Source organism: Pieris napi, chromosome 19, assembly GCF_905475465.1.
Source record: "Pieris napi chromosome 19, ilPieNapi1.2, whole genome shotgun sequence".
In the NCBI taxonomy this organism is placed as follows: domain Eukaryota; kingdom Metazoa; phylum Arthropoda; class Insecta; order Lepidoptera; family Pieridae; genus Pieris; species Pieris napi.
Window position 1 is genome coordinate 5,618,887 of NC_062252.1, and position 27,932 is coordinate 5,646,818.

Consider the following 27,932-nt stretch of genomic DNA (forward strand, 5'->3'; position numbering starts at 1 on the left):
CCTGTTTTGCTCCTCAGTCTCGAGCTCTAAGTGATTATATTATCCTCTTTTGATCTGCATATTGTCTTTTGTGTTTCTTGTGTTACTTCAATATGCTTAAACAAGAATGGGTAGTGGAGAAGAGCTACCTGCGCCAAGTACTCCAAAAATGAAATTAGCCAAAAGATAGGAGCTTTCTACAACAGAGAGGAACAAACTCAGAGCACAGAAGTATCGTCCCGATAGGAAAAATTAGATTTATTTAAGGACTGGTTAGGTCCCGGTAAAAACCAATTTAAAGCTAGGTGGACTGTTTGTGACGTCGAAATGCTTTCAGAATATGGACTTTTGAAGTTACACTCTTCAAGGCGAAGGCAGCCACTCATTTTAAATAAAAACTTTCCAATTTTATGTTGAACGATCTTTTCATTTTAAATTTTCCTTTTTTTTGTAGTTGGTGTACGATCATGCGTTTTTATCACTTGGCAGCCCTGCTACTAGTATTTACTATTTAGATTTTAGAAGTATTTTAGTCTTTAGACCCGTGATCTGTGGGTCAACTCAAGTGTCGTATATTTTTAAATTCTCTAAAATACTTTAAAGTTTAAACAAATGTAATATTTGTTTACACAATAATTTGGAAGAATTATTGGGATTTGGGGCTTTCTTTTGTTGGTACTGTCCTCGTTGTGGCTACAACAAATTGCCTATATAATAAAATCTAACATCAACAATAATAATGTCGGATTGGGTAAATGAAAATTGTGTTTCTTTTTTCCAATTATTTTGCATAAAAGTTGTAAAAACAGGACGGGTGCCGCAACACATAGCATTTATAATGGACGGAAACCGCCGGTATGCAAAAAAACTTAGCGTGAAAACGAGTGACGGTCATTCTAGGGGATTTGATAAGCTTTCGGAAACATTAAAGGCAAGTATTAAAAAAAATACCGTGCACACGATATATAACAATTTCAATTTACCAGATTTTAGTTTTAATAACCATTACCAGAAGATAAAGTGCTACTGTAAGCTTTAATGTATATTATTTTTAGTGGTGCCTAGATTTGGGTATACCTGAGGTGACTGTGTATGCCTTTAGTATTGAAAATTTTAAAAGAAGTGATGAAGAAGTAAATGCGCTTATGGATTTAGCACGGGATAAGTTTCAGAGATTACTTGATGCAATGTGAGTTGATTTGTTGTAATTAGTATTTTTACTTCAAAACACAACACTTGAACCAAAACTTCTATGATTTAATTATTTCATTGAAAATATTTCCTTGCCTTATAATTAAATTCATGGTTAATGTCATTTATAGGGATCAAATAAATGACTGGGGTGTAAGAATACATGTAGCTGGAAGAATGTCACTTTTGCCTTCAGATTTATGTAAAATGGTATCTCAAGCAATGTTAGCAACACTTCATAATAATAAGCTTAGGCTGAATATTGCATATGCTTATACAGGTAAATTATGGCTTATTTTTAAAATAAGAAAGCATCTTTGCTAATCTTTCAGTAATACCTTTACCATTGATCTGATTTGTCTTGGATTTTATATATGAATTTGAAAAATTATTACAAAGGATTGTTTTAGGGCGAGATGAAATAAGCAGGGCTGCATCGCACATTGCTGATGGAGTAAATCATAAGGATATAACAACATATGATATTAATGAGGAACTCGTATCACAGACCTTAGATCTTGGGCCACCAGAACTTCTTATAAGAACATCTGGAGAAGTCAGACTATCAGATTTCATGCTATGGCAGGTAATATATTTTTGACTACATAAAAACAAAATTTTAAGTATAAGAGTTGTTGTAGTCTCATTTCTGAATCTTACCTTTATTGTTATAACTTAAACTTGTCTAGGTTATAAAAGTAAAATCAATTTACAAAAAGAAATCAACCTTTTGATTCACTTACATGACCTAGAGACCTTCTTACCATTTTAAATACACATTTTATTTTCAGACTGCCAATACGGTTCTTTATTTTTCTGATGCTTTGTGGCCTGAATTTACGGTCTGGAATCTTTTAGTAGCTATTATTCACTTTCAAAGATATGCCCCTCCACCATTACCCCAAAAAGATAACAATGGAAATCAAGATAAATTTCTACAGAAATTGGAAGAAAAAAGGCTACAACAGTTAAAGAATTATATAGAATGTTCATCATAGTCTAGCTATGGTATATACTTATACATAGTTATATGTATATGGTATACATAGTTTTATCACAATGTATGAAACAGAAATATACAATAAGTTATTTATTGCTATTAAGGTATGAGATAGGAATGTTTTTTCCTTTAATTACCACCCAGATAAATAATATATTTAATTTATGTAAGGTAGAATGAGGTGTTCAATGAATAAATATTTGTAGAACTTAGAATTTATTTAAAATAAATTCAACTCATTATTTACAAGTATGTAGATTAGTTCTAAAATCTTATTATTGATTGCTTTATAAAAGTAATCATTATGAAATAATCCTTTCATATTATTGTAAAATATTTTAAATATGTTGTATGAATATTTCATTTCCCTTTGATGGTATATTTGGAATAAGTTTTTGTAGGGTCGTAGGGTTCCCACCTAGATGCAGGAAATATGTGTTTATTCCTTTCATACCATGACCTGAAATAAAATTAGTGCAAATAAATACTTGTTTTATAACCTTAATAATTGATTTATATCTTATACATCTTAATTAAAAACTTTTAACAAACCGTAAAAGGACTTTTCCTGCATGTGAATCTTGCTTTTCCTGAGAGGCATCATTCATAAGTCTTATATCATCAGATGCATCAAATTGGAATAAAGGCCCACTTTTACCCCTTGCCTAAAATATTTTTTAGTTGGTAATTAGTATTGATATATATATATACATACATAGTAGTAAACATAACACTATCAATAATATGATGATACTAATAATCAAGCTTTCAAGACAACTCAAACATACTACTTAAAAATGTTAACATTGTTAAATGTACTTATGCATAGATAGATAATACACAATTCTTACCTTTGTAACGATGAAGTCATAGAAAGTATAGTGATGTGGCAAAATTAAATCCTCCTTCACATACATGAGTTGATCAGCCGATACTGTTTTTAATTCACTAAACTCTGGTCTTAAAGTATCTAAGCATCTTTGCAAAAATTGGTATATAGAGTTTCCTGGAATATTTTTTTAAATATATACATTTATTATTCTACTATGCGTTGCAAATAATATCTTTTATAATTTACAAACCTTTTTTTAGGGTAACATTTCTTCTATGGCCTGATCCATCCCAGTAACTAAATGTGACAGTTATCGGTTCATCCTTGAGACTGGCTTGAGTCATAACCCACTCTAATCTTAGTTCTTCCCTTAGCTTAAGATCCGCTTCCTCCCTATCTCTATCTGGTAAAAATGATGTATCAACATCTGGGTTCTTACGAATTTTTTTTGCAGGCTAGTAGAAAAAAACAGGAAGATATATTTAATTATAATATTTTTAAGTAGTGTATTTTTTTTTGTTTTTAATTAAACTTATCTTAAGTCACTTAGCCATACACTTTAACACCAATATGTTACAATCTCATATGTTTTTGACATAAGACATACTGCTGAATTCCAATTGTGAATCTTGTGTTCAAGTTTATAACATAATTATTACTAATAATAGGTAATACAGATATATTTATAGTTAAAACAAACTAAATCTTCCTTAAGAGCAGAGCTAAGTTCAATTGATCCATACTCAGTCAGTAATATTATCTTTGAACTAGAAATATGAAATATGCTTTAATCGTACATTTAAAATCTTTTTACCTAAACTCAGGGAAGTATGGCTTACAGAATATAAGAATAACAATTACTTACCAATTCGGGTTTTTCCTTCCAATCAACTTCAGGTATTTCTTCTTCCTTGCTATCATCATCATCTTCTTCATCATTTATATCAAAAGACAGAGCTTGTATCTGAAATCCAAGGTCTCATAATAATTATCATGATCACAAAAAAAACACTTATTATTCATTTGTAACATTACTAAGGATACAAGTCTTTCAGTCAGAATAAATTTCAATATAATATGAGAATGCCTTTGTATTTAGCAATAACATGTAACCCAGTAGATAAAAAGAAAATATTAAGTTTCTGAATTATATGTTCCTATTACACCTTATAATTGCAAGTATAATATGTACCTGTCTCTTTTGCTTATTCTTTTGAGCTTGTTTTGCTTCTATTTCTTTTTGTCTCTCCTTTTCCTTTTCGGCTTTCTTCTGGGCAAGTTTTTTCTCTCTTTCACGGACTATGTGTTCTTGTTTAGCTTTCATTTCATCAAGTGTAACAAGTCCTATTGTAGAACTCTTCAATTGCTGTTCCACAGCGTCATAATGTGTTGCAAATTTATTTTCAATGTTTTCAATCTTGAGATCCTCTTCAATTTTCTTCTTTCGGAGTTCGATTTCTTGTTGAGCCTTTTCTCTCTTTTTCATTAAATGCATTGCCCTTCCAGCTTCTGAAGCTGCACCTTTGTAATGAGCCATTATTGTCTTAAAGTAAATAAAACTTTTAGATTTTAAATATCCGAAGGGGATGAAATTTAATTATATTTAAACAAATTTCCAGAAAAATCAACACCACGGCCTACTGTCACCACAAACAAACAATGCAAAAATTTATATTTTATGAGCTCACGCCTCACAGCTGACTACTGGCAGACTGCAGAGTGCAGAGTGTAGCTAGAAACTGTTGCTTGTTGTTGCTGTCAGACGTCAGTTGTGATAATGGGAATTTCCTTGAAATGGTAATATAAATTATTAGTCTGTACAAACTTCGAAAATATGGAAGTCTGTGTAATATTCACCTTAATACATCTGTATTTTGTGCTTTATAGTTTATACAATATACTTTGACAGATCACAGAATAGTTAAAATAATTAAACTGTATAGTCGAATTTTTAATTAGACGATATCAACTGACGTTTACGGTGTTGTCAGTTTTTAATGAAATAAAAATAGTGTTGTGACAAAGTAAAAACCCCTGAATTAATGATCGGTGATGGCACTAGTCGCCGCCCCGCGCTTTGTAATAAGACGTCAAAAAACTGATTGTAGTTACATAGTACTAGTACCTAACTTATATCAGAGCACTTTTATACAATTTTGAAATAGAAATAATATTCTTTTATTGTTTGAAATGATTGACTATTCACACTCATTGTTCATTCATCTGATTGAACAAGAACTGAACGCATCACTATTACTTTAAATGTGGCAACATTATTTTACAAAGTGACATTAGCTACTGTCAGTTGATATCGTCTAATTAAAAATTCGACTATAGATTGTAAGATACTAGCGAGTAGCGTTTTAAATTTCAATTTTTAGTTTTACTAATTAATAACCATTGTACAATTATTATAATAAACAGGAATCATTTTGATTTAAAAAGGATGAATACTAACTTTAAATTGAAATTAACTGCTTTAGGACATCCTAATCCAGAAACTTTTAATTGCGAAGGTAAGAAAAGCCCATACACAATTAATGTTTTAACATATTTTAAATAAACACCAATATATAATTTCTATTAAAACTATTTTCACAATATGTTTCATAAGATAACAACAAATACTTTGGACGCAAATAGCTTTTTTATCGGACATCATCATCTTTCATTATAACTTATAAATAAAAATAAGACACCATTACTGTTTTTAGATGAAAAGGAATATAGAAGTGTAGTGTTATGGTTGGAAGATCAAAAGATTAGACATTATAAGATTGAGGAAAGGGAAGGACTTAGGAATATTGACAGTGGAAACTGGAAAGAAGCTTATGATATTTACCAAAAAGATCTAGTAAGTCCTATGGTGGATGGCACCTTAAATGAACAACTAAATTGGCTTCTTTCTTATGCAGTTAGATTGGAATTCGCTGATAATGGTAACTCATTTCTATAGTATACATAGTTACTACACAAGGATTAGATTTCATAAGATCAATCCAATTTTGTTAATATTAACATGTTATAATATAGTATATGTCATATTAAATTGTAAATTTACAAAATATTTTCATCATGGCTGGTGGCATCACTCTTATTGAAAATCTGCTTATTATTTTTTTTGTTGGGTCAATTCACAAATTTAAAAATACTTGTGTACACTAATTCTTCAGAGAATAATAATACCTAAAAATAATATCAACCACAGTAAGAAATAACAAAGACACAAAGAAAGTGGTCAATAGATGAAAAAAATAGCTTATGTTTTGCTAGTGCAAACCAAGATTAGGAGAAGCAGGATACATAGGCAGATTATAAATATTTATATAGGTTGTGAGTGCCTTTTTTCTTGAGAGCCTTATAATGGGACTTATGATACTTTCAATAATTATGGTATTATTTGCAGTTAGTAAATACAAGGATGTAAAAGTAGAACAACCAAAACAAGCTGCTCCAAATGTTGTATCTTCTAACCCTTTGGATAACTTAAACTGTAAGTATGAATTATTTTATAAATAAAAATAGACTATAACAGGAAAAATTAACAAAACACATTATAAAGGTAATAAATATACACTAATATGGTAAAATGTATATGTATATTATGTTTGTAGTCAACTGAAATCTGTAAAATGGATGGATCCTGGGGGCTGAGATGGGTGGCATAATATACAGGATTATTCATAATTAAACATATTCCTGTTATCAAAATGTCACCCCTATCACATAATATCAGGGGTGACTTTATGATAATATTAACCCTTATATTATGCAATATGCAAAAATGAACCTTTGAGATATGATATATAAATAATATAAGAAGTGTTTAATCTCTTTATAAAATAGAAGTTTTAGAAAAAATTTGATTCAAATTAATACTTTTTTAATCACATCTATCAAGTTGTAATGGGAATAAGTCGAATTACCAATGAAAATAATTTACATGTTTTAAAATATAAACTTATCTATAGAACATTGTTATATAATATACTGAATAATGTAATAATTACTGAAATAAGTATATACATGTGAATGTTGATATTAAGCTATGGTTGTATTTTACTTCAAACCAAATCAAAACATAGATAAAAAAAACAAATTAATTGCCTATTATCACTTTTAAAGTAAAATAGATATTATATAGTACAGGTTATGTGGTACAGTATTTTTAAAAACCAGATTAAAATCTGTTTATAATATCAGCTTAATATTTTTTCAGTTGACAGTCCTGCTTTCAAAGCTGGTGTTGATAGAGTGTGTACTCTTGCTGGAGTGGGACCTCACCCAGATCCTAAATTCCGCTTGGCAGCTGTAGCCAAGATTCTTAAAAACTCCCCACACCCTGAACCACAATCTGACACCATAGTAATTAATCAACCTGTTGATGTTCTTAATCTATTGTTTATTCAAGATTTAAGAGAGTTACAAACAAAAATTAATGAAGCATTGGTTGCTGTTCAAACAATTACTGCAGATCCTCGTACTGATACAAAATTAGGAAAAGTCGGTAGATAATTTGGTTCAACATGGACAAAAAAAGAAGTTGCATGTATTACATATATTCATAACAATATTAATTCATAATAATTTATATGTTAAATACTAAGAATTAACAATAATAAAAAGTACTGCTTTGTAATTTACAATAAATAAAAAACATTTAAAAACTAAAACTTTTATTTCATCTTACTGACTAAAACAAAATTAATGTAACAATACTACTTCTCATAACATTGTTAATCAACCTTTCAAACAATTTAAACATTCATTAGATACATTAATTAGATAGTTTACTGCATACCACCACCCTTTTCCAACATTTGGGCAAATCTATTGGTAATAAGTAATGAGACATCAATAAATCTTTCAACACAATTTGTAATACAAGTCTCTGTTCTCGAGTCTAATTTTGCTCCCGGTTTATCCACACATTTGTCCCAGCAAAAGTCATTAAACTCGTGTATCTACGACAAGAAGATATGATTAAATAATAATATGTGTAGAAATATCTATATTAATATAGTTTACGTTTGATAAGAAAAGTTTTCTTTTGTGGAAAAGACAGTGGCTGAAATACCTGAGCATGAAACTGAGCTTTCTGTTTCTCCGCTAACAAGAAGTCTTGAAGCTCCGAATCAGCACCTTTAGGACTCGAAAAATCTGGCAAGTCTGTCATTGTGTGCCTAATGTGATTATGGATAACGCAATTATATTAGGTTTTGAGTTCCTGTTTGAGACTTTTTAGGTTAGGTTAGACTTGACACTTCGGACCAGTTTTTTTTATAGTTTATATGTCAGACTTCAGTATAAAACAACCATAGATGATAGAGGTACAAAATATGATAATCAGTATTGTTTTTGTAACTGTAACTCTAAAACATATTTTAAGTGAAAAGTGAAAACCCCTAAAATGTCACAATTACTTTATAATCCTACTTAAGTAAAACGAAATAATTGTTACACTGATTAAGAATTATAGTTAAATCCCCACATCTTCTATCCCACTGCCCACCTCAATAAGACTAGATAATAATTTTAAACTAAACAAGTAGGTAATCAATAACCAAACTAAGATATTTTATAATTAAGGAGCAAGCTGAAATAAATAAAATTACTTACTATAAATACCTAGTCTTGCCATAAATACTGAAACGAAGAATTTTTTTGTCTATTGCAAATAACATTTATTACTTTTACAGTGTGTTAGTTTAATAGGTACATAAATATAAAAGAATTTACAATATAAAAAGCTTATTCGAAGTGGTCTCCATTAGCTGCAATACAGTCGGACTGTAAGAGTCCTTTAGACGTTGAGGCCAGTTATCAACAGAAGCACACACTCTTTGATCTTTCCATGGGAAAATTCGTCACTGCCAATCTTACGGATTGTTTTAGGGACTCCAAATTATCGTGGCATTTAGAGTAAGCCGTACTCTCTAAAACTGACCATTATATCATAATCCAGCGGATTAAGATCGGGAATAGACGACGGCCAGTCTTCAGCTTTGATGCAGTCCGAAACCTTCATTTCTAACCAAGACTGCGTAGACTGAGCTTTATGACCATGTCGACCATGGTCCATTCTTGGTTATTGAACATGGTGTTGTTAAGGGACTTCACTACCTTCTCAAGAATGGTATCTTGATACACTTATGCCGATGTTTTGATACCTTTTCCACAAAAGTATGGCTCGGTCACTCCTTCATAGTTAATATCCCACCAAACTATCACTGAAGTAACATAGTGCCTACGTTGCACTCGGTCGAGTAATTGGGTAGCTTTCCTTAGAGCTTTGAGCATAAATACAGTCATCTTGTTGGAAAAATGTTGCTCAATAAAAAAAAAGTCATCCGTAGGTAAACAAATTTTTTCTGTGACCCCCCCCCCCTTTACGTGCCGCTTCAGTAGGTAGTTGTTCCGATTTTACCAACCTATTATTTTTTAAATTATCAGTTAAGAAATTACAGTACGTCTCTTATAGGCTATAAGTCCAAAGTCATTTTTTATAATACGCGACATGGTTCTAGGTTCTATCTTTATCTCCCGAGATAAAATCTTTTGCTTTCTCTCTGCTGCTCCGTAGTATACCTACTCTAAAAAATACACAGCCGACGTAAGTATCCCTATATTTGAGAGGAAAACCGCCAAGTTGGAAACACTGGATATTCAAAAACAGTATCTACTGTTTACGATAAAACAATACATTATTTAAAATTAAGAAAGTTTGTCATAACTGTTAAGGCCTCTCCACATTCCGCAAAACTACACAAGACTTACCGAATACCGGAGTGTAGAGAGTATTCGCCTATATTCTTGTTATCTCGTGTAAACAACTACAGCAGCAGCAGATAATCAAAGAAAATTTCAACTGAACAATTCGGGAATGTAGAGAGCCGCTCTCGTGTGCTCTCGCCAGTGCTTGTATTCTACAAAAATTTTGCCTCTCGGTAACCTCCGGGAATGTGGAGCATTCTGTATTTTATTCTCAAGGTCGATTTACATCAAACGAGCGAATGCTCATTCTATCCCCACTACATCAAATTCTTCTAGTGTAAACAGGCGTAGAGCATTCTTTCGTTGTTCTTAGTGCGTTCGCAAAGATTCTATAGAATATTCTAAGAATGCTCGTTCGCTTGATGTAAACGGCGCAAGAGCGCGCGAACAGTTGCTTAGAGCGTTCTAGCGTGTTCGGACGTGCTCGCGCCACTGAGCGGTCTTTTCAAAGCGTTCTTGTGTTCTAGCGATTGTTTACGTATCTTATCGATTAAATTATGGATTGGTCTCAAGAAAAATGTTTATTAATGATAGAAGCCTACCGCAATTTCAGATGCCTATGGGATCCGACGTATGAAAACTATAAAAATACAACTTACAAACAAGATGCTTGGCGGGAAATCGCAAAACAACTGGAATGTAATGTTGAAGAGTTAAAAAAACCCACCAACGGCTCTTCCTTCTTTTATTTTTGAGTTTTCGCGACAAAATAATAAATGCAGCACTTGCAATAATGATATCGCTGTCAGAGTCAGACATAACGAAGCACTACCAATACTAACCACAGAATTGAAACGAATGAGCAAAGAACATTCGATCTAGCTTTTGTTTACACTAAAAGATTACGAAAGAATGCTCTTGTTCTAGCTCTAGCTCTATGTTCGTTTGATGTAAATCGACCTTCAAAAGGCATCGCGAGCATTCTATGTATAAAAAAAAGTATATTTACCTACTTTTAAAAATCAAAATAATTGTCTTTTATAAAATTGTTATTTTACGCTGCCTTTCCTTAATTTTCAATTTTATATTTATTTAAATAAAACCTAAACATAACAATCAAATATACAGTATTTATAACCTTTTTTAACCTACATATACAATAATAAAAATCATTTAAAATTAATAAAAAGAATATTAAAAGTGACCAAACTTTGGCAGTGTACCTATAACGCTGGCAGCATTTCCTCGCTGTATTGCGATACTTATTCGTTCAGCGACGAAAGCACCAGCTCTGGGTTCGCCGGTACTACCAGGCGTCAACTTAAATATTTCATTAGTGCGTATGCACTTGAACCCGACGGCTCAAAAGTCTCTACTCCAAAGGGAACAAAATCGAAGTTGGAGGAAAGACTCTTATATTTGAGCCGTTTATTATTTTCTCCTACTCTGCGGCCGTCCCAGCTTTTTTGCTTGTCCGAGGGAGGTGAGACGGGGAAAACGTGTCCACACAAGTAGCATCCCATACCATCCTCCAAGGGATCAACGACATGTATTGGGGATGTCGTTGTTGGATTTGCTTTGATGGCTCGTATTTAGTGCGCTCCTTCTAGTATGTATCGACACTAAATCTCACCCTTGGTGCAGATTCAGAGTTTGCAAAGTACTTTGAGTTCTGAGAGAAACATATTTTTTTTAAATTAAATTAAAAAGAAAATTATTTTTTAAATTTATTTCTATGACATACACTCTAAACCATTTTTGTTAATAAAATTTAAAATCTTCTCTTTGATGGATTTTTTTTCTTCATCGGCAAACACATAATCCACCGCATTGAATGCCAATTTAGCTAATTGAGGTGGTTGGAGACCAAACACGTCCGCACATATTCTGTATTCTTGAGACAAAGATGTAGAAAAGACTCCCTTATCATCGGTCTGAAAAGTAAAAGTATTTGCTCAAGTAATGTATTGTTACCAGATTAAAAATATAAGTAAGCTGAAAAGGTATGCTATGGTAGCTGGTAAAGAAATGGCTATGTAAATCTATCATAGAAAAAATACATAGGTATTATGGCAATTTTTTGAATGAAAGACACTTACACATATGATTACTGGAATATTTGCATTGTATAGTTCTTTAAAATGGTGTGAATTGTAATCCAGAGTTGACTTGGTATTGACATTGCTAGTAAGACAAATTTCTGAAAAAATATTAATTTTAAAATTATTAGTTGAAGTGTAAATATTTATTTTTATTAACTATTTATATATTCATCAGTTTATCTCACAGATGATTTAAAGAATTAATAGTTTAATTGTAATGTTAATGAAAAATGAGATAGTTACCAACAGGTATTTGAAATTTACACAGAGCATCCCATGTTTCTTGTGTACCACCAAAGTTTGGGTGTATACAAACCCCATGACCAATACGGTCTGGGCGAAATTTTAACATTTCCAGTACCTCTTTAGGGTTGCATACTTCACCACAATGTAGAGTTATCTGTAACATTTATCATAAAAGAAGCTTCATTAAATTTAAATAAAAGTTTTAATATACAGTACTGAAAATTACATCCGTTTTACATTGATTATACCTACTATACAAAGTCATTACTAATAGCAAAAACTTATTTACTTTTAAACCAGCACATCTAGCTTTTGTCAAAGAAGGCACAAAGTCTTCGAATTGACCTATATTGGGGTCTCCACTTAATTCGATACCCACAATAACATCAGGATATTGTTTGTAACAACTGATAGTTAATTCTGATATAGCTTCTGCTTCTTTAATTGAACTGTTTCTATTTATGGATACAATAAGTCTAGATTTGATTGGGAGATGTGCATTGCTTCTGTAATAAATATAAAATGTTGTTTTGATGAGGCATTTCATAGAGAATTTTGGTGTGTGAATATATTTATGAAAATTACCTTAATGTCTCAGAAACAGTTTCGATATATTGTCTGCTCGTCATAAATGGTGTCTCTTTAGGTGTACTTCTCAATTCAATATAACAGCAACCATCATCTTGAAATTCTTTTAGTGTTAGTGTTGTGGCTAGAGCCAAACTTCCTGGAGTTCTAGTGAGCCGATGAGCTATGTTGAAAACTTGAAAGCAACTAGAGAATGACATTTAATTAAATTGAAAAAAAAAAATATATATATATGCATATCTAAGATTTCAGAGTATTTCTCATTTTCAAGGGCTTTCATTATTTATATTAAAACTGTAGAACTGTATAGTATATGTGGATATGTGTCACAGCCACAGACTCTAATTAATTATAACATAATATTTTTCATGCACACTTACTCTGATAAGTTCCGAGTGTCTCCAGCACCAATTTGAAATTCATCCAAAAAAGCATCTGATGTGTCGGTAACACCGTTATCTGCATTGAATCTTTTAAGTTCAAGCAATGTACTCCGGCTTAAAGACCCATTCAAATGAGCGTGTAACTCCTAAAATTGTTTATTGTAAATAATAAAATTTTATGGGGCATTAATAAATGATATAATTATAACTTACAACTTTAGGCATTTCCGGGCAGAGTTTATTGAAGTCCATCATAAATATATAGCGAAATGTTGTAGATAGAACAGCAGTTGGCTAGAGAAGTAATTGTTTCATAATTTATAAAGGAATATTAATGTTATCCAAGAATAAAGTTTTAAAACCATAGCAAATGCAGTAAATTGATACTTCACTGCTGAGTGTGGGCAGTACTCGGGACCTCCCGTGTCTTTGTCTTAAAAAACCAAATATTAAAACTAAATTTTACAAAATGGAGTATTGTAAATAATTATTAATAGTGATATAATGATAAATTTATCAAAGTTTGGTCTGTGTATAATGTAATCCCATTGGATACCGCGTAGTTACGAATTAAAATTGTGGTAATTAAGCAAACCATTAATGAAAAGAATTAAATGTAAGGTATATTTATTACAATTTTTATGAACTACCAATCGATTATTTATCAAACATTCATAAATCGTGTTTTATATAGAAATAATTAAAAAAAACCGCACTTCGTGTTTGTTAATTTTAGCGTATATTTTACTTATTAGTTACCTACTTACGTAGTGATTAAATGATTCAATAAAATCTTTGGTTTTATTGTAAAAATATTAGTTATTTTATAGTACTGACGTATTTTTTCGTAGTGTAGTCTTTGTAGTTTGTCGTAAAGTCGCAGACGTTGTTGGTTCCTTCTTAGTGAAAAAAATAAAAAAGAGCGCATATAGTTACCCGAGTGTACAAATTTAAGTTATTTTTAAATAATTAGTAGGGATCACTTCATTTATTCATTTTTGGTAATGGTAAGTACTCAGTAGGTATGTAAAAAAATATTTTTTATGAAACTTATTATATTTTTGTTACAAGCTTTGAAGTTTGAAATGTAGGGATTTGAATGGATTACAGATTGAGCCATAGAGTATACTAGACTTCGGGTACAGATTTGTACTATTAGCCAATTATAGTTTATTCAGTAAAAATACTTATATTTAATACCAAAGTAAAAAGATGGAACGAAAACAGTAACGTATAAGGGATCGGCACCTAAGCGTGGACACAAAACAGCAACATCTCTTGTAAAAATTGTCAATGGGATCCATTTTATTTTTACTACATACAATTTGTTGTTCGTTGTGAAAACGAATATACATTATTGTGACCAAACAGCTTAACAGATTTAATTCAAATTTTGCAAATCGTTTAAGATCGTTGAATTTATCATGGAAACGAAATAGCCTATACTTCATATTATTGTATAATAATCTAATTATTTTTTAACAGATTAAAATGTTTAGTTTATTTCGTTTAATGCTATGTTTACAACCATTCACCATCATTACAGTACATCCTTTTCCATTTAAGAATATTTACGTTATCTTTGTTTACAAATTTTTAAATAACTTGGTAGGATTACCAAATGATTTAAGGCAAGTGATTTTTTTTTCTTTCAAGAGAATAAAAAAAAAAGCGCCACCAAAAGTATATGTATCTGCCCATAAGTTCTGTTACAAATGAAAATGCATTTTTTCAACTTTTTAATTATTTTTAATTTGGAGCACGTATATTATTTTAAAAACTTATTATAAAATAAGACCTGAAGCTTGGTACTTAACGTCGATATACAGGACATGCCGTAAATCAATCTTTACAATTAAAGAGAGTGGATCGATCATAACGCGTTCTGTCGCAATAAGCACAGAAATATCCTCTTTACCGATGAAAAAATTTTCACGATTGAAGAACACTACAATGAGCAAAATGATAATGTGTACGCTCTCAGTTCTAAAGAAGCTGCTCAAGTGGTCGGACAGGTACAACGTGGTCATCATCCTGCGTCAGTGGTGCTTTCGTAGGGCGTGTCTTATTAAGAAGTCACAAAACTAAATTTTTGTGAAAAAGGAGTGAAAACTTCAGCCAAAGTGAATCAAGATACAGTCTTGGATCATGTTGTGAAACCTCTTAGCAATACACTTCTTAAAAATATATCTTGGATTTTCCAGCAGGATTCTGCACCTGCACAACAACTAAAATTAAAAAAAAACTAAAGATCAAGGCAACCATGAACCAACGCTCCGGACTTTATACGAGATGAAGACTGGGCCTCTTCTAGCCCTTAGACTTCAAGCATTTAGACTTCAAATTATGGTCAGTTTTAGAGGACATGGCCTGCTCTAAACGACCCGGCGACATTGAGTCTCTTAAAGAATCTTTGGAGCAAGAAATGGCAAAATTTCCTTTGGAAACAGTGCGTAAATATATAGATTCGTGGCCAAAAATATATTATGTAGGTATCAATTTTAATAATATTACATTACCTACTACATTAAAAAATATGCATTTTCATTTGTAACAGAACTTACGGCTGGACTAGGTACATTAGGTATTTGGTTTGACACACGGACTCCTACCCTTCCTTTCCTTCACATATAAGAGCGCGGCCACACGAGGCGGTAACGGTGCGCCGCACCGCAATTACTTCAAGCTATAGGGTGCCACACGGGCGTTGCGGTGTGGCAATACATTCTACAGCTCCCCGCCTCGTCCCGCAGGTCAGAAGGCTGGCGCGCTTACGGTGCGACGCCGCGCGGCGGCGCAACGCATCGTGTGACATGGTATAGTAATTTGTATGTAGGATGACGTTGCGGCACCGCTCCGGCGCCGCACCGCACCGTTAACGCATCGTGTGGCCGCGCTCTTAGTCGTCGCGCGGAAAAGTGATGGAATGACCACAAAAAATGCTCTTGCGCAAGGACACTTGTCGGTGTCGTCGTGTAACGCTTACCGTGGTAACACGTGTCGAGTCATCGTTAGAGCTCGATGTAGTGACACGTCAAAAGACGTCGTGTAACGTTTACCGTGGTAACACGCAATTGCTGCGCAACAGTCGCTGTGTATAGTCTACGCATATTCGCAGTTAAACAATCGCGACGCAAACGTCGTATTACACGCTGTATTTACAGTAATACAAACCCGCATCACATTAGATCAATCCACGGAGAAAGTAGCACCTGCACATCATCTGCTTAAGTCAGCAGCGCAATTAATTAGGTATGTGAAATCCTTCCGCTCTGTTATTCTTTCCATATTATTCAATAGAAGTAACTCCTTTCTACCGTGTGTACGTGTCTACCAACACTTAACGCCCCGCATGCAGTCCACTCTCTCACTTCAGTTATACCGTGCTAGACAATTGTAAGAATTCCTATTACATAACGCCATAGGGGTAAATATTTAGATGGTGGTTTGTGTCGCTATTAGTAACCGTAACAATTATCCTTACGCTTATACTTTTACTTCTTTCGATTTAGGGATTTGGTTGCTACGCCATACCAACATCAGTCCTTTTTTGACCAACGTCGGTTGTATTGCTCTTCTAAACATATGCTCATCTGCAGTAAACGACGCTTTGAGTACATTCCATTTTATGACACTCTCCATGTTTTCAGGCGTAAGATGCTGCAGCCACTGTTTTCCAGTCACCAATAATAAAAATTTCAAACTAGAAATATATTATTTTTCTAAAAATTGCATATTCGTATTTCTTAATCTAGTTTTCAGTTGTTCACATGCATGTTTTGTGTTTTGGTGTATCGTGTGTTCTCTGTAAGTTTGTATTTCGTTGGTGTGCCTTTTTAAAATAAATAAAATTTATATTAGATTTTACTCATCAAAAGTTTTTAACGACTGAACAATTAATCCTGCTTCTTTACATAACAAAACAAAAATAAATAAAGTAAAAGATGTCATTAAATTTAAGGATTTTATAATTAAGTTTGTTATAGAAGAGCTGGGAACCCTGACACAGGTATTTTTTTACTTAAAAGGGTCCCAAATCCCCACATTGTAATGCATATGTAGTTATAATGAATAAACACTTTTTACTCACATTAGTAAAGAAACGTAAGCAGTATGATATGTGAAAAAAAGTCATGAAAATTTACATATATATTGATGACATCATCAAAAAAAAACACCATTTCAATCAATTACGAGCAAAGACATAAAATATGAGACATTACCAATAATGTTATGAAAACATATTACTCTCAATAACTTTGAGTTTTTATTAATGTATTATAAAGTATAACCATTGGAATATACGATGTAAAATTGTAACTACCGCTTCTATACACGCTTTAATCTGTAAAATCTTTCAAACAATAAAGTAAAGGTGCACCACAAACACTAAAATATCTTAATATTTTTTCGAACAAAAGCATACCATTCATGCATTATCTACATGTGAGTTAAGTTCGGTGGCGGTTGTTGCCCCGGAACCCAAAACCAGGGAGCTTTGTCCCGGAACCCATCCGCGGCGGCGAAAGAAACCGCAGGCCCGTCAAATCCTCGCCACCTAAAGAGTGCCCAAGCGGGGAAGCAGGGGTCCATGCGTTCAAAAGAAGGGATCCGGGTGATCCATCCCTGCAAGCACAGGACCCGATCTCCCCTAGCTATTCCTAAAAGCGTATGGCCCGATCTGTGAAGGATACTTGCTGTGTCAAGTATCTTCACAAATCAACAATGGGTGGGGAGAGGCGGACACAACCGCCGCATCGCATGTCGGGAAGCGGATAAGGCTCTGCTGCAGTGTGACCGTTTTAAAAAATGGCAATCTACCAAAACTACAAGGTGCCAGTACTAAATAATACCAAAACACATGCTGAATTATACTAAAAATATACTAAAAGAAAAAGAGGATTTTTTTTATTAAAACACTTATTATCAGATACTTTTTCATTTTACCAATTACACACCTTCATTGTACAGACATATTCAAATAATAATAAATATTTACAATAAGTTTTATTACAAATACTAAGTCAGTATTCGCTGCACTGAGCTAACTGAGCAGATTTAGTGCGTTTGCAGGAAAAGCCCTTTGCGATTTCCGAATCATAAAACATTTTTCTGAATAAATCGCTGAGATGATCCAGGGCCCGAGATGGTATGTTATGTTCGGCCAACGCTGCATAAAATATAAGCTCTGCTTTTCTTACTTCTTCAGATATGGGTTCTTTAATTTGAAGTAATTTATCATCGTTCTGAAAATAAACAGGATTTGATTAATTTGATGACTTTAAATCAATTATACATGTGTTTACAACTGTACATATACTATCCAAGATTCATCGGACATCCTATAGAAGTACTGCAATTAATTCATGTGCCATAAAAAAATAAGGGACACAATAATCTTATAAATATGTTAATGGGGGCATAGCTTTCTTACCTTGGATTGTCCACTATAACATATAAGTTTCTATCGATGTTTTTCAGAATATGCATGACTTTTAATTGTAGCGATTCTGCTTAAAAATGTTGCTCCACACGTTTTACACAAGGCGTTTTATTTTTTCATTATTTTTATCTTTTGTCAACCGTGACGAAAATTCAGAATTTTGTTCCCACTCAGATCTATATTTCTGATCGTATTTGCGCTTCATTATCTTCACTACACATGCACACAGAGAGAAATAAATAAAGAACTAAAACATCTGTGGTCCCAAAAGGGACCACATGTATAAAAATACAGCATGTAACGTAGATAGTAATACGTAGCTAAAGCACGATTCGCGAATTTGTTAGCATTAACCGTTCAAAAGAGACAAAATGATACATTTGCGGTAAACATCAGACAAAGACAAAAACATGTGAACGAAATACGAACGAATGAAAGTGAGTGTTTCCCGCCCAGCCCAAAAATATATCAAAATGTGTTTTAAAATGTTCAAAGTTTAAATGTACCAAAAAATACCAGAATATAAAAGGATACCAAAAAAATACTAAATTAGTTACACGGAGCCCAAATTATACCAATTTGGTACTGAATATACTAAAAACGGTCACACTGCTCTGCTGTTACCGTATCCCGCCTAAGGCGATTGTTGGTGGCGTCTTGGGGTTTTACCTATGCACAAATCACAATCGCGAGTCCCACATAACCCTCCCGCACTAAGCAGTCGCACGGCGGTAGGGTATGCGCAATGCATATACCCAATTTAAAAAAAAATAAAAAAACGGATGTTTCAATGTATGTTAAATGAAACTCTTTGTTTGATGCTGGGTGTCAACTGACTTTAATTGTTTGAAAAAAAATGAAAAAATAAAAAATATTTATTCAATCACTTACAATGATAACAACATGTGGCTGGAGCCTCCATTTAAGTATGTATAATATACTTGTGTTTGGAGTATCCGCTCTTCCTAGGTACACTTAATTAGGTATGTAAGTTTAGACAAAAGGGAATAATATTACAAAAACAAAACAATATTTATACAAGTTAAAAGATGCATCGTGTATGAGTGATAAATTGAGGGGTGTTCGTTGTATTCAGTTAAGTGTATGTTGATGTGTGAGAGTGTAAGTGTGTGTGAGTGAGTGTGTATGAGGTATGTGTGTATATGTCTGTATCATATGTTTGAGTGTGTGTGTTCTTTTAGAGTGTAAGATAAAAGTAGACTTTAGAATAGTAATTCTTAGATAGTAGATTCAACTTCTTCATAGGTTTGAGTTTTTAACCAACAATTTATAGTTATTTTACATTTATATTTATTCATATTATATAGATTTAATTCCTTGTTTAATTTATTATATAAGTTAGCAGACTGGTAGCAGTACTGTCTATGAGCATATTTAGTTTTAAAAGTTGGTAAAGGTGCCACATTATGCCTTCTACGTCTGTTCAAAATACTAGGATCATATCCAATATGTCGATGGGTTCTAAGAGTAGTTTGCAGTACATACAACTTACGTACTGACAGAAGATCGCTAACCGCATATAACATTTCCGTAGGGAATCTGTATGGCTTAAAATGGATAACTTTGAGTAGTGACCTTTGTGCTCTCTCCAGTTCCAGGAATTTTGTTTTAATGGCACCACCCCAGGCCGGAATGCAGTATATTAATATTGACTGCGCAAGAGCAGTATAAATTTGTTTTAGGAGGGCCGAGTCAGCTACGTGTCTTAGATTTTTAAATAACCATATGAGTTTTCTTACTCTAGCCATAACTAGCTCTATATGATCGCGCCATGATAGGCGTTGGTCTACCATAGTACCCAGGTATCTTACGCAGTTTTGCCGCTTAATAAAATCGCATGAGCATATTATAGAATGAGGTGAGCCACAAGTATGTATTTGAATAGCAAACGTCGGAGGTGGTTGAGAGGAGTTATAATTGGAGAAGCATACATAGTTAGTTTTAGAGGTATTGAGGGTCAAAAGGTTATCGCTGAGCCACTTAGCTATTCTTGCAAGGCCCTTTTGGGAATTATTTTTAACAGCCTCCCAGGTGTCAGCTACAAAAACGACAGCAGTGTCGTCAGCATAAGTGAACATTGTTCCCTCTTCTATATCCATGTTACATAAATTATTAATATATACAAGGAATAGAGTGGGCCCCAATACACTTCCTTGCGGAACTCCGAAGGTGATTTCACATTGTTCACTTTGGTGTTTTCCTATTTTTACACTCTGTTTTCGATTGCATAAATAGTCTTTGAATAATTTCAAGGGAATTCCTCTTATGCCTATTTTCTCCAACTTGTCGATAAGGTCTGTAATTGATACTGAGTCAAATGCCTTTTTCATATCCAAAAACACTGCAGCACATTTTTTGTTTTTATCCACAGCATTAGTAATAAGCGATGTGAGATCCAACACGGCATCTTCTGTCGATAAATCCCGTCTAAAGCCATATTGACTTGGGGAGAGGATATTAAATGTATTAAGGTAGTTCATTAAACGTTTATTAATTATTTTCTCCAGTATTTTGGCAATAGGTGGTAAAACAGAAATAGGCCTGTAATTGCTTATATCCGTTTTATCATCTCCTTTGTACACTGGGGTAACTACAGCGATTTTCAGTGCATCTGGAAAGACACCTTGAGCAAAGCATAGATTGATCAAATGAACAATAATAGGGACAATTATATCAGCAGTTAGCTTTAAGAATTGGGTAGGAATGCCATCCCAGCCTGGAGCACTATTTGATTTTAACCCCATCAGGACATTAAGAACCTCATCATTGTCAGTATCTCTTAATACAAATGAAGTTAAGTGAGGATAATTCGAAGTAGTTTTGTCAGAACAATTGTATGCGGGTTGTTGTGCAAGGATACCTTCTGCTAGTGATTTGCCAACTTGGGTAAAATATTGATTACAATGATCTATAGACTCTTGTGCTGTTTCTTTACAGTGGAGCAGTTCGTAATTGTCGCTTTTATTTTTATTCCGATTTGTAATATTGTTGACAGTTTGCCATAATTTTTTTGAGTTGTTTTTATTTAGAATTAGTTGCTGTTTATTATAATTTCTTTTTAGGTTTCTGATTAATTTATTACAATAATTTCGATATCTACGGTAAGTTATTTTTAAAATTTCATTATCAGGGTCTAATTTTAGCTTTTTCTGCATGTTATTCCTATTTCTGACACATCGTAGAATGCCCAAAGTCATCCATGGCTTAACTACACGATATTTGCATGTAATGATCTTAGTGACTGTATGTAAATCTAAGGTTTGTCTTATTTTACTTAGTAAGAGCTCTATAATCATGTTGGGGTTGTTTAATGAAGTTAAGTCAGCCACCAATGTGCTATCTCTTAGAGTAGCTATCGCCTTATCGTAATCAATGAATGTTTTTGTCTTAGTGGAAGCACCTGACTTTGGTATATTGGAGAGCCTTAAGAATATGGTGGAGTGATCAGTGACAGAAGTATTTATTACATTTATATTTGCGGAATGTTTATTTTTGTCTAGTCTCAGCATAAAGTGATCCAGACAATTACCATACCGTGTAGGTAGTACATGGCCAGGTAGCAAGCCGTGCATAGCCAGCATGTTTAAATAGTAAAGCCGGTTATTACGCTCCTGCTGCGGAGCATCATTTCTGTCAATCAGGTTAATGTTAATATCCCCGGTTATAATTAAATTAATACAATTTTTCAAAGATGTTAAATGTCGGTCTAATGAGTCCGTGAAGGGCTCGGAATTAGTATGTGAAGGGGACCGGTATATTCCTAGCACGGTAACTCCACAAAATAAAATTTGGAGGCAGGATGCATGTGTTAGAATAATTTCTTTGACATTGACACTGTGTTTTCTAGAAACATAGATAACAACACCATCACATTGGTTTATATGGTTTGTAGTCGAATAAGAAGTGTAGTTCTCCATTTGGGGTATTGGTTTATCACTATCTATTCTACATTCAGTTAAAATTATCAAATCTGCTTCAAAATTAAGCTGGGCAAGGGTGAGTTGGAAATCATCTAACTTGCTGTATACCGACACAATATTCTGAGAAATTATTTTTAAATCATTTTTATGAAATTTAGGGGATTGGTTACATATGTCATGAACATCACATAAGCTAGAATTAGCCACCTCACTATTGTCAATTTCTGTTATCAATGAGATTACGTTATCCATAATTGGATGGAATTTTAAATAAACCATTCATTTTATTAGCTTGTTGGTTATGAAGTGTGTTAAATAGTCTACTTATTATGAAAGTATCGCGTACTGATAATGTGTGAATATGTTTGGAGAAGGTGTGTGTGTAGTAGTGTAGGGCCGAATCCAAGCCTTTGTTAATAAAGTATTTATGTGTCTTGGTAGTAGTAATGAGTAATGTGTGTACAATCGGGAACAAAATTTGATAAAAGAATAACATAAGATATTTTACTATGTAGTTAAAAAGATGTGGTTTGGGTGTTATTGGGGCAATATGTAAAACTAGTATGAAATAACATAATATGGTAAAACAAAAATATAAAATGGGCCGAGCAAGCAAAGACAGAGAGAGATAACAAGGTTCAAGAATTAAGTCTAGTCATTGCTCTCCTAGTAGTTTTTGGACGATTGCTTCATTATTTATAGTGATAATGGGTGAATTTTCAGATTTTCTGACGTAGACACGGCCATAGGAAGTCCAGCAAAACTTATAAGATTTTGATCTCATTAGATCTCTAGCAAGGAAGTACAGCCGAGCCCTGGAGGCGGTCAGCTGTTCTGCTACGTAGACAGGGATATTTTCTTGACCTTGTGATTTTAATCCTAGGTGTTTAGCTCGTAATTTATCCTTGTTCTTCAAGTTGTATGTTTTACAGGCCTGTAGAAACTTCATTTTTAATAAGGTAGTGCTTAATTCAACTATTATAGGGGAACTAGCATTTCCCTCCCTCTTAAATCTAATCCTGTAAATATCATTAATGTCTTTTTCACTCAACTGACAGTTGACTGATTTAGCCAACTCTAAGGTCATAATTATAAGGTCTTCTTTTGTTTCCTTATCAGCCTTGGGTGCATTTTTTATTTCAATGTTATTCTTCAATCTATCTCTTTTTAAGTCTTCTAGCTGTCCCTCCAAAATAGAAATATGTTCCTTGTCCTTTTTCCTTTCTATTTCGAGAAGTTCTAACTTCTTTTTAAGTTCTACATTCTGTTCAGCGAGGAAGGACATAGTTGTCTGGATATTTGTGTTTGTCTTACTTATTTCGGTAAGAGTGGATTCAAGCTTTTTGGAGCCACTTTCTTGCGATTTAAACATTGTTAAAATGAGTGTTTTTATCTCTTCTCTAAAAACGTCAAATCGGTCCACATTCGTATCATCTTCTCTTCTTCTCTTGTTTCTCAAGGCCACATAGTTGGGAGGAGTGATTTGTTCCATTTCCATACCAATTTGATCAATGGCAGATTCAGATAGTGACTTATCTCCAATAGGATTCATCCTTTATTATAATGAGTTTAACAGTTGTCTATTCGATAGTACAAGCAGATGTTTGCAAAAAATGTGAATGCACTAAACAATGGAATGTCCGATAAGAAGTTCCCGATGGCTCAAGGTAAATAGGCCAATAGATAATTAGTGGGCGTGGCCACAGTCACCTGTTGCAATCAGCGCGGGCGCAGGACGCAGGTAGTGGTGGTAAGCGGGGCACGAGTGTGACGCTGGTAGGGATGTGGGCGTGGCGTAAATTCACAGCTTTAGGGGATTCGATAAGATTAATATTGAGTGGGATCAATACCTTCGATAGTGGGGTGATCGGGCGCAGTACCAGGAGCGCACGTAGTAATTAGATGGTTGCTTGACTACACTACACTTTGTTTATGTTCTCCTAGTAGACAGTTATATTTATTTTTCGATTTGAATTTATTAAAATTAAAATACAAATAAAAATAAAGCACTCAGCACGTCTACACCTTATGGCGATCCGGGGGAAGAGGAACATGTTTAAAAACATAAATTTGGGGTAGTTGGGTTGCGACGCTAACAAAAAACTGACTTGGCTTATTTAAGGGTTCTGTAACCTAAGTAACACTTCAATATAAGTGTAGTCGATATTTTTGAAAATTGTCGGGAACAAGAAAGTTATTCCTATTACAATTTATGAGCGTGGAAAAACTAAAGGATTCATTTTAGCTTCAAGTGTGCGATAATTGCTAACGTTTGATATGCTCTTCTAATTATTAACTAAAATATATATATGTAACTTAACTATTGTAAGGTTACATAACTCGTGTTGTACATTATGTTTGTATGACGCACAAATATAGATTACAACCCAATGGTTACGAATTTAAATTGATTAAACATACCTAATAATGTATATTTTTTTACAAGTTAATTAGCAAGTTAATTACTTGCTCACTTTATTCTTTAGACTTATATGTTTTAGCTCAAGTCGTTATCATGTTTCTAAAGGAAATAATTTTATTATGGTTGGGTATAAACAATATTCATGCCCAACCAAACCATCCAGTTGTTATTAATACTTGGGCGTTTGTAAACGCTTCTATTGGAGGTAAGATTTGTTAATGTATTTTAGATTTTCTTAATTTAAATTGCTTTCTATAATTCCTTCCAAGCGATATTAATTTGTATGAAGAGGTATTAGTTGATTATTTATCCGCGAATATACATTTTTAGCTTGGAATGTATTGGAAAAGGGTGGATCGTCGCTGGATGCAATTGAAATTGGAGGAGGTATTTGTGAAAGCCAGCAATGTGATGGTACTGTCGGATATGGAGGAAGCCCTGATGAGGATGGCGAAACTACGCTTGATGCGCTTCTCATGAACGGGTAAACAAAAACAATTATGTATTTTACTAATTTAAAGCCCACTGAAATCTGTTCATCACCCATATTTTAAGATACTTTTTTGAATCCAAAATTATTCTAACTATATAAACTTGACTTATTATAACTTAAATAATAAAGTGTATCTTTTTTTACAGAAAAACTATGAAAGTAGGCGCAGTCGGTTCTTTGCGTCGAGTAAAAAATGCTATATCCGTTGCGCGACATGTTTTAGAATATACGAAACATTCTATTTTAGTCGGAGATCTTGCAACCAAATTTGCAGTTCAAATGGGATTTAAAGAAGAATCTCTTACTACACAGCAATCAAAGAATATTTGGATGAAATGGCGCAATGAAAATAACTGTCAACCCAATTTCTGGATGGTAAATAGCACTAAAAATTATGGCGACAATTAAGTTCGGTGGCGGTTGTTGTATAGAGATGTTTCTTTGTTTGAAGCTGGTTCAACTGACACAAAATTAGGGGTAGAGGGATTGCGACGCTAACAAAAACAAACTTGGCTTATCTAATGGTTCATAAATCTAAATGACACATGTTTTTGGACATTATCGGAAACGAGAATGTTAAAATACAATTTATAAGTGTGGTAAAAACTAAAGGGCTCAATATTGGCTTCAAGTGTAGGTACGATGATTGTTTACATTTGGTTTACGATTCTAATTATTACCTAAAATATTTATATGTAACTTAACTAAGTTAGGTTACATAACTCGACTAAGATGACTGATAGTAATGCTCAGTTATTATATATTATATATAGGTCTAATAAAAACTCCGTGAACCTTTCCGATTTCGGACAGCGTTTACCAAAATTATATTTAGTCATAATTATTTCTATGTAAACGTTCAGTTATAAAAACATAGTTAATACTCTAACTTCAAAAATATAAGTACCTAATCCGCAGTCACCCTTACAATTATATCCTAACTACAAGCAATTATAATATGATATACTTACTTAGTTTTTGAGAAGAATTCAAAATTTCCGAGCTCAGAAAGGGTCGCGGAATTCTAAATATCAGGGCTATTTATAAATTAAACATAAGTATATGTAAGGTTTGCATTAAATAAGTAATTTTATTTTGAAATCAATTCTTTTTAAGCGCTTTTGTTGTCTGACATTTATTTTTTTTATTAATCTAGGATGTCATTCCTGATGCAAAACAATATTGTGGACCATATCAACCAAAGGAACGATCACATCAGAAAACTAATACGATTAAGGGAGATAGATTTAATCATGACACTATTGGCTTGGTAGCTATTGATAAAAATGGCGATATAGCTGCTGGTACAACTACTAATGGGGCTAAATACAAAATTCCTGGGTATGAATAAACTATAATTTTGATACAATTGCAGTCAAAATCCGCTGTTTAATCTGTCTTAATTTAAGAACCGTGCACATACCTAACGTGCGCGTTGTACGTGACTGTTTTATAATGTCGTAACATTAACATGTCGCAGCCAACTAGCTTAATAAGCCGCCGACAGTCAACAGGCTAGGCAAGTAATAAAACGTCATGATCCATGTCATTTGCCTTGATCAACAGGCTATAATATTTCAGGCCACTAGTTAAACAGCGCTGTTTGGTTAAAAGGCTAGGCTAGGCCTTTGATTGAACGGCTTATTGAGCTAGTTGGCGACATACATACATTATTATGCTATCACTTTTAGACGTTTAAATAACTCCGTCAAACATGAGTTTTCCATAACTTTAACCGTTTACGCTACGGAAGATCTCCAAAAAGAAAATTTTGCCGTTTTTACAACATTTTTCATGATAATGGTGTTTTTTTTATGTCGATGCGTTCAGGTAGAGTTTTTATATTATTAGTTAAGTTTAATAACATCTTATCTATCTTCTTCTTCTATTCATCTAGTTTAATTGATTACACTATTACGAATGTTAAGAATATTGTAAATAAGTACTCTATATTTGTGTGTTATGAATTAAGTAAACTATCTATCTCTTAATATATTTTATTACAGGAGAATTGGTGATTCTCCTATTCCTGGATCAGGAGCATATGCTGATAACGAAGTTGGAGGTGCTGCCGCGACTGGTGATGGGGACGTTATGTTAAGATTTGTTCCTAGGTATATTTCACATTATGTCGCAGCTGCTCCTTTTATGTTATTTATACATAGTATCATAAGTATACATGTAATTTTAGTTTTGTGGCAGTTGATGAAATGCGAAGAGGGGCAACACCAACAGAAGCTGCAACAATTGCTATTAAAAGAATAGCTAAATATTATCCCAACTATATGGGTGCAGTCGTGGCGTTGAGGAAGGATGGGGAATACGGAGCAGCTTGTCACGGTTTAGGTGATAAGCCATTTCCGTTCGTCGTTCGCGATACTTCCATGGGTAAATCCAAAATGGTTTGGATTGAATGTCCTTAATTTAAAGCGATAATCTGTTGTCATCTGTACTTATTATTATATGGTACACCAATAATTCAAATAAACATTTCCTTTTAAATATTGATTTTATTTAATTCGTGCCTCGGAAATTTATTTACCAAAAATAATGTCGATGAATAAGATTTACTTTCAATAATGTTTACTGCAATAAATA

General features: G+C 33.3%; 6 protein-coding genes across 10 annotated transcripts; 3 read left to right on the forward strand and 3 right to left on the reverse strand.

Annotated features, from left to right (window-relative positions):
• Positions 1–524: 524 nt before the first annotated feature.
• LOC125059223 (dehydrodolichyl diphosphate synthase complex subunit DHDDS) lies at positions 525–4,720 on the forward strand. 2 transcript variants are annotated; one of them, XM_047663536.1, is made up of 5 exons: positions 525–910; positions 1,035–1,168; positions 1,302–1,450; positions 1,581–1,756; positions 4,622–4,720. In XM_047663536.1, the coding sequence occupies exons 1-5, from the start codon at positions 719–721 to the stop codon at positions 4,682–4,684; spliced, it is 714 nt and encodes a 237-aa protein (XP_047519492.1). In that variant the 5' UTR covers positions 525–718; the 3' UTR covers positions 4,685–4,720. The 2 variants fall into 2 exon arrangements, with proteins under 2 accessions (XP_047519492.1, XP_047519491.1); XM_047663535.1 differs by lacking the exon at positions 4,622–4,720 and adding an exon at positions 1,962–2,261 and having other exon boundaries at positions 529–910.
• LOC125059222 (protein FAM50 homolog) lies at positions 2,370–4,692 on the reverse strand. Its single transcript, XM_047663534.1, has 6 exons — positions 4,195–4,692; positions 3,868–3,966; positions 3,253–3,457; positions 3,022–3,176; positions 2,723–2,835; positions 2,370–2,630 (listed from the first exon to the last, which is right to left on the reverse strand). Exons 1-6 carry the CDS (start codon positions 4,537–4,539, stop codon positions 2,531–2,533), a joined length of 1,017 nt encoding a protein of 338 aa, XP_047519490.1. The 5' UTR covers positions 4,540–4,692; the 3' UTR covers positions 2,370–2,530.
• A 652-nt stretch (positions 4,721–5,372) lies between the features above and the next one.
• Positions 5,373–7,573, forward strand: LOC125059362 (RNA transcription, translation and transport factor protein). The gene is made up of 4 exons (XM_047663758.1): positions 5,373–5,518; positions 5,717–5,941; positions 6,409–6,495; positions 7,222–7,573. The coding sequence occupies exons 1-4, from the start codon at positions 5,449–5,451 to the stop codon at positions 7,515–7,517; spliced, it is 678 nt and encodes a 225-aa protein (XP_047519714.1). The 5' UTR covers positions 5,373–5,448; the 3' UTR covers positions 7,518–7,573.
• An 88-nt stretch (positions 7,574–7,661) lies between these two features.
• LOC125059386 (mitochondrial import inner membrane translocase subunit Tim8) lies at positions 7,662–8,289 on the reverse strand. Its single transcript, XM_047663792.1, has 2 exons — positions 8,080–8,289; positions 7,662–7,966 (listed from the first exon to the last, which is right to left on the reverse strand). Exons 1-2 carry the CDS (start codon positions 8,176–8,178, stop codon positions 7,793–7,795), a joined length of 273 nt encoding a protein of 90 aa, XP_047519748.1. The 5' UTR covers positions 8,179–8,289; the 3' UTR covers positions 7,662–7,792.
• Positions 8,290–11,426: 3,137 nt separating this feature from the next.
• Positions 11,427–14,112, reverse strand: LOC125059093 (adenosine deaminase-like protein). Of its 3 annotated transcripts, none has more exons than XM_047663300.1 (8): positions 13,972–14,112; positions 13,249–13,329; positions 13,033–13,181; positions 12,650–12,838; positions 12,354–12,570; positions 12,062–12,218; positions 11,816–11,916; positions 11,427–11,650 (listed from the first exon to the last, which is right to left on the reverse strand). In XM_047663300.1, the coding sequence occupies exons 2-8, from the start codon at positions 13,288–13,290 to the stop codon at positions 11,450–11,452; spliced, it is 1,056 nt and encodes a 351-aa protein (XP_047519256.1). In that variant the 5' UTR covers positions 13,291–13,329; positions 13,972–14,112; the 3' UTR covers positions 11,427–11,449. The 3 variants fall into 3 exon arrangements, with proteins under 3 accessions (XP_047519256.1, XP_047519254.1, XP_047519255.1); XM_047663298.1 differs by having other exon boundaries at positions 13,873–13,986; XM_047663299.1 differs by lacking the exon at positions 13,972–14,112 and adding an exon at positions 13,803–13,821.
• Positions 13,920–27,836, forward strand: LOC125059094 (N(4)-(Beta-N-acetylglucosaminyl)-L-asparaginase). Of its 2 annotated transcripts, XM_047663301.1 has the most exons (8): positions 13,935–14,042; positions 16,154–16,287; positions 24,921–25,046; positions 25,172–25,325; positions 25,481–25,709; positions 26,491–26,675; positions 27,341–27,448; positions 27,526–27,836. In XM_047663301.1, the coding sequence occupies exons 3-8, from the start codon at positions 24,935–24,937 to the stop codon at positions 27,755–27,757; spliced, it is 1,020 nt and encodes a 339-aa protein (XP_047519257.1). In that variant the 5' UTR covers positions 13,935–14,042; positions 16,154–16,287; positions 24,921–24,934; the 3' UTR covers positions 27,758–27,836. The 2 variants fall into 2 exon arrangements, with proteins under 2 accessions (XP_047519259.1, XP_047519257.1); XM_047663303.1 differs by lacking the exon at positions 16,154–16,287 and having other exon boundaries at positions 13,920–14,042.
• The last annotated feature ends 96 nt before the right edge of the window (positions 27,837–27,932 follow it).

Excerpts from the sequence above, each read along its gene's own strand:
- LOC125059223 (XM_047663535.1), top strand. The coding sequence starts at position 719 with ATGTCGGATTGGGTAAATGAAAATTGTGTTTCTTTTTTCCAATTATTT. Across the intron at positions 1,169-1,301 it reads CAGAGATTACTTGATGCAAT|GGATCAAATAAATGACTGGG; the intron begins GTGAGTTGATTT and ends TGTCATTTATAG. Across the intron at positions 1,451-1,580 it reads TATTGCATATGCTTATACAG|GGCGAGATGAAATAAGCAGG; the intron begins GTAAATTATGGC and ends GGATTGTTTTAG.
- LOC125059222 (XM_047663534.1), bottom strand. The coding sequence starts at position 4,539 with ATGGCTCATTACAAAGGTGCAGCTTCAGAAGCTGGAAGGGCAATGCAT. Across the intron at positions 3,458-3,867 it reads GGAAGGAAAAACCCGAATTG|CCTGCAAAAAAAATTCGTAA; the intron begins GTAAGTAATTGT and ends TTTTTCTACTAG. Across the intron at positions 2,631-2,722 it reads GCAGGAAAAGTCCTTTTACG|GTCATGGTATGAAAGGAATA; the intron begins GTTTGTTAAAAG and ends ATTTTATTTCAG.
- LOC125059362 (XM_047663758.1), top strand. The coding sequence starts at position 5,449 with ATGAATACTAACTTTAAATTGAAATTAACTGCTTTAGGACATCCTAAT. Across the intron at positions 5,519-5,716 it reads AGAAACTTTTAATTGCGAAG|ATGAAAAGGAATATAGAAGT; the intron begins GTAAGAAAAGCC and ends TACTGTTTTTAG. Across the intron at positions 6,496-7,221 it reads CCCTTTGGATAACTTAAACT|TTGACAGTCCTGCTTTCAAA; the intron begins GTAAGTATGAAT and ends ATATTTTTTCAG.
- LOC125059386 (XM_047663792.1), bottom strand. The coding sequence starts at position 8,178 with ATGACAGACTTGCCAGATTTTTCGAGTCCTAAAGGTGCTGATTCGGAG. Across the intron at positions 7,967-8,079 it reads AAGCTCAGTTTCATGCTCAG|ATACACGAGTTTAATGACTT; the intron begins GTATTTCAGCCA and ends TTCTTGTCGTAG.
- LOC125059093 (XM_047663300.1), bottom strand. The coding sequence starts at position 13,290 with ATGATGGACTTCAATAAACTCTGCCCGGAAATGCCTAAAGTT. Across the intron at positions 12,571-12,649 it reads ACTGTTTCTGAGACATTAAG|AAGCAATGCACATCTCCCAA; the intron begins GTAATTTTCATA and ends TATTTATTACAG. Across the intron at positions 11,651-11,815 it reads ATATTCCAGTAATCATATGT|ACCGATGATAAGGGAGTCTT; the intron begins GTAAGTGTCTTT and ends TTTACTTTTCAG.
- LOC125059094 (XM_047663303.1), top strand. The coding sequence starts at position 24,935 with ATGTTTCTAAAGGAAATAATTTTATTATGGTTGGGTATAAACAATATT. Across the intron at positions 25,326-25,480 it reads GATGCGCTTCTCATGAACGG|AAAAACTATGAAAGTAGGCG; the intron begins GTAAACAAAAAC and ends CTTTTTTTACAG. Across the intron at positions 26,676-27,340 it reads GCTAAATACAAAATTCCTGG|GAGAATTGGTGATTCTCCTA; the intron begins GTATGAATAAAC and ends ATTTTATTACAG.